This window comes from Benincasa hispida, chromosome 3 (assembly GCF_009727055.1).
Source record: "Benincasa hispida cultivar B227 chromosome 3, ASM972705v1, whole genome shotgun sequence".
NCBI classification, from domain to species: Eukaryota; Viridiplantae; Streptophyta; class Magnoliopsida; order Cucurbitales; family Cucurbitaceae; genus Benincasa; species Benincasa hispida.
This window is the reverse complement of record NC_052351.1, coordinates 67,731,465-67,736,373: the sequence shown is the minus strand read 5'-3', so window position 1 is coordinate 67,736,373 and position 4,909 is coordinate 67,731,465. Positions and strand designations below refer to the sequence as shown.

Below are 4,909 nucleotides of genomic sequence, written 5' to 3'. Positions count from 1 at the left end.
CGTGATTGATAAAATCTAGGTCATATAAGTAGGTCAAATACAATGCTCAATAGTAAGATGATAAACGAGGAACTAGTCCGATATTAACATAATTTATTTGATAGGGTAATTACTAGTCCCAAGTCATAGTATGTTCAAAAGTTCCAACGTAATTGGAAATATGTCACATACATACACACATATGTCTATGTACGTATGTAAATGCAAGTGAAGTAACCACCAATGATATTCAGCAAGTCTTGCAGAGAAGCCTTTAATATGAAATGAAAGTCGGTCAAAATTGAAAGTAATATTCCATAACGAACGTTAAAAATAAAGTCAAGTTTTACATGAAAACATAATAATCTAAACATTGGGTCCAGTTGGAAGAAAAGTAAAACAAAAATATGGATCCACCCAAGTCAACAAAGAAAATGAAACCTTGACCTCTACCTAGCTGATCAGAAGAACTGCAAAAAAAAAAGAATTAAAAAAAAAAAAAAAGATCAGAAACAACAATACACAAACTATACTAGGACCAAAATAAAACAATATTCAATGTTCGGAGACTAAAACAAACATCTTTAAAAGTTTAAAAACCAAAATATAATATTATTCAAAGTTCAAGGACCAAAATAAGATTTAAACCAAAAAATAATTTAACCAAGAAAAGGACAGACATACTGGATAGCAGCTTCAGATTTCCATGAAGAGTAAAAGGAATGAAGCATTAAAAGCATAACCTAACAAGCTTATGAAATCTATAGTGCACACAATGGGATGAAATACGACTACATGATCATCATACCACACACCCAACACATAAGTTCAACAAATAAATGATGAAAAACTAGTCTGATTCGTAGTCAAGTTATGTTAGTTTATGTGAACACATCACCAAACATCACATTCAACACACATGAAATCATCATCTAATTAAGTTTAACCTAAGCTTATCACCTAAAAATGAAGTGCTGTGGAAACAATATAATAAAAGAAAAATAAAGATTGATCCAAGACAAACTACAATCAATCTTGGCTTCTAATGGTTCAAATGAAATGCACAGGAGCACTAAAGGGTAGAAAGGTGGTTAGAACCAGGGCTCCAAAAGTACTCTCAGACAAGTGAAAGACATCTGATCTCTAAGCGGTGTGGACCGGAAATCTGGGCATTGTGAAGAAGTGAACTCAGGAAAAAAAATTATATGAATTTGGTCCATATGTAAAACTAAAGATCCCATTGTGAGGGCAAGAAATAAAGCTATAAGCCAAAGACACTAACGTAAGAAGAATAAAACTGTGATAAGAGTGATTCTTTATGAACTACCGAACCTATGTACAGAAAATAATTTTCGATGAGAATATGGAAGTTAAAACACTAGAGGAAAATATAAACTGAAATGAAAACCAAAAAATCACAGAACTGAAGCACTAAAGAAGCACTTCACTGTGGGAAGAATAGACAAAGATGTCTCAAGAATTTCCAATTGCCATCATGCAATTAGAGTTTGAAGAGACAAGCATAATCATTCTGAAATCAACAGATAATAAGATAGATAACAACACCCAATAACAGAAAATCACAAAGATTGAAGAAAACATATTCCAGAAAATTAATGAAATGTTAGTTGACATGCATAACGATCAGGTTTGCATCACAAGGCTCATTCAGTAAATGCAAAGCAAACAAAAATTGAATACTAGAAAAGAAAACTAACAAAGTCGGCAATATCAAGTATACTGCAGTTATCATATATCACATTGTTAAGATGAACAGCGTCGATGGTTTTCCCATTTGTCCAAATGCAAATGCCAACTACAATTTCTAAATCTAAAAGAGTGGAGGAGGTGACTGTACCTCATATATTGCTGGGGTACATAAATACCCTAATTTTATCACCCTGCAAAATTTTCCAGTAATTCAATCAGAAAACATATCCCAAAAATTACCATAATTAAACAAACATTAAGAAAGAGCTACTCATTCCACTTTACCATGGATTTTGGGGGCAAGTTTGACTTGAACTTAGCTCGAACAATGCCACTGTTCCCATGAGGCCTGGATACCTTGCCCCAAATACATCGGTAGTGAGTTCCATTTTGCTTCACTTTGGCCTTGTAAATGTATGCCAAACGCTTTCCAGCATACCATGCTACTTCTTCCCTGGTATTCACCCCTTCAATTTGGATCAGCGAAGTTCTTGGATACTGGTTTGACTTCGACCTAAACACCAATTCCACATTCTTAGCTCCCACACAAACTATATCCCTCAGTAATTTATCACTAAACCTAACGCATATTTCAATTCTAGTTTCATCTATTTTCTCGGCATCGCACTAAGCTTAGAAAGTATCCTCTTTCATCATTTTCTGTTTTCCTAACTATAGCCAGATACGTACTATTCATCGCTAAAAAAAGAATCAACCCAATATTTCATTATCAAAGCGAAATCAATTACCTCTTGTACCCAAGCACCGTTCCTCTGACGTAGAGTCTGAAACAAACACAATACATTAGCACAGCCGTAAGGAAACAAAGAAAATCAAATAATCAAATCGGGTTGAACTAGGGTTTGGAGAGCGACCTGACTCTTTCTCCCTGCCTCCCCTTCACCATGGCTGCCGCAGTCTAGGGTTCTGAAAAACGACACCTTCAAACAACGAAACTAAGAACTAAGATCGGTAATCAAGTGTAATCGATATGGAGAAGGGAAAAGGGGGAAATCTTAGAGGAATAATCACCTTAGATTTGCAGGTTGAAGTAAGGAAGATGGAGCTGCGGTTCAAACAAGAAGGTGGCCGCTAGTAGAAGAGGAAGGTTTTATATTGGGGATTTGAGGCTCAAAATGAGATAAAGTGCTTCTAGGGTTTTTGCTGTTAGGTTATTTTTATTATTTTCTTTGAAAATAGTATTTTTTTCCCCCCATTTCTTTGAAGATAATTTGAAAATGGTCATACTTTCAAAGTTAAATTACAAAATTTGTCACTAGAATTTTAAAGCTGTATCTACTACTTTTTCAATTTTAAAAATTTCTTATATAAATAAAAGAAATGTTTTATATAAATTAATCTAAATTTTTTATTGGAAAAAATACTTTTTAGTATCTAAATTTTGAATTTGGTTTCTATTTAGTTCTTAAATTTACAAAGGTTACAATTTAACATTGATATTTGAGTTTTGTTTCAATTTGATCCCTAGGTTTCAAGATTTACACTTTTAACCTTAATTTTTCACCCAATACTCGTTTTTCATCTTAATTGTTAATGTATCTTAATAAGTTTAAGAGAATTAAAAGAATTATAATTAATCGAGTTTCAATATTTTTCATCACTTTTAAAATTAAATTCAAACTTTCACTTTATAATTATTTTAAACTAATTAAAAGACATTGACCACACTGATTAAAAATGAGTACTTAATGAAAACTTATGGTTATAAATGTCAAATATTGAAACATATGGACCAAATTGAAACAAAACTCAAATCTCAATGGTGAAATTGTAACATTTTGAAACCTAGGGACCAAATAGAAACTATACCTAAAACCTGAGGACCAAAAAGGTTTTTTTTTTCTCTTTTTTGTTTTACGTCTAACAAGTCTTTAACATTTCTTAAGAAGTCATAAACTTTTGATATTGTTTGATTTAATTAGTTGTTTTTTTATTAATTATAACCTTTCATATCTTAGTTTCTATAACATTTTAAAATTTGTATTATGTCGTCCATTCGTTTTCCCTCTATTTTAACTGTAGGTTCTAATTATCAAGCATCTCACATTCGATAAGGTAATAAACTACTAGAGTGTATAGGGTTAAGGGGTAGGCCTCCCCTAATTCTAGATTTTGCCTAAATTGGGTAGATACTAGCTTTCGCTCATATGTTGCACGACCCTTACTTATTTCGACCCGGACGTTTTCAAGATGCCCCTAATAACCAACGAATGGCAAGTACTTTTCCTTGTGTGGATCCTATTTCAGTGGGAACTTGATGAGTTGATCCGCCTACACGTCTTGCTTTTACTGCCATATCGGGAGTTACTCCACGTATTTCTTGACGGAAAACAAATAGTGGATTTGTTTTTGTTTTTTGTTGAATCTTTTTTCATGGCTCGATAGATAATTCGATAAGCCAATTAGAATTCTCAGATGTACTAATAATAGCAAGTGCATCTTTGATGCAATCATCGATTCTCGAGAGAGGTCACAATTACCGCGAGCAAATATATTAATGATGAGGAACACATTTTTTGCTATTATACTAATACTTGTATTTGCTCTGCTATTCTGCCTGAGCCTGACTAAGGAAGAATTACGAGGTATAAAACAAAAAAATATGCTAATTCGGGTTGGGTATACTATATTTAATTTATAACGGGACCCACCCTTAACCCATTAACGAAAAAGAAAAAAAGCAAAAGATAAGGCCATTCCATTTCGATAAAAGACCCACACCCAAGTTTCATAGCTTTGGGTCTACTATTCCGATCATGATTTTCCTACCCCCAGAGGGAAAGTCCTTGCCAAAAATGCCAACGATTACTTTCTTATTTATCAAAGAAAAATAAAATGTGTTATAAAGAATTAATTAATCAATTAGATATTCAAAAGTAAAAAACTTAGATTGGCTAATTCCAGTGTTCCCATGTATGCGCCTGCCAAGCTATTGATATATTTGTTGTCAGAGCAACCAACGGGTTTCATTCATGTGTATGTTAAGTAGGGAAAAAAGGTGAAATAAGTTGAATTGAACCTTCATTCTCTCTTTCTTTTCCATAAGGTAAGGTCTATGAAGATGAAATAAGGGATGCATTCAATCTATTAGAAGTAAATCCTTTTCTTGATCTTTACTCTTCTGAGGGTCTAATAAGCAGAGGAATTGCAAGAGACTCAACCAATTCCTCTCCTCTTGGGATCCTTCCTCATCAAGAGA

At 33.2% G+C, this 4,909-nt stretch overlaps 1 protein-coding gene across 1 annotated transcript; it reads right to left on the bottom strand.

Annotated features, from left to right (window-relative positions):
- Nucleotides 1-228: 228 nt before the first annotated feature.
- On the bottom strand, nt 229-2,863 carry LOC120074666 (60S ribosomal protein L35a-1-like). The gene is made up of 6 exons (XM_039027866.1): nt 2,722-2,863; nt 2,565-2,630; nt 2,439-2,474; nt 1,975-2,203; nt 1,838-1,880; nt 229-449 (listed from the first exon to the last, which is right to left on the bottom strand). Exons 2-5 carry the CDS (start codon nt 2,594-2,596, stop codon nt 1,839-1,841), a joined length of 339 nt encoding a protein of 112 aa, XP_038883794.1. The 5' UTR covers nt 2,597-2,630; nt 2,722-2,863; the 3' UTR covers nt 229-449; nt 1,838.
- Nucleotides 2,864-4,909: the final 2,046 nt, after the last annotated feature.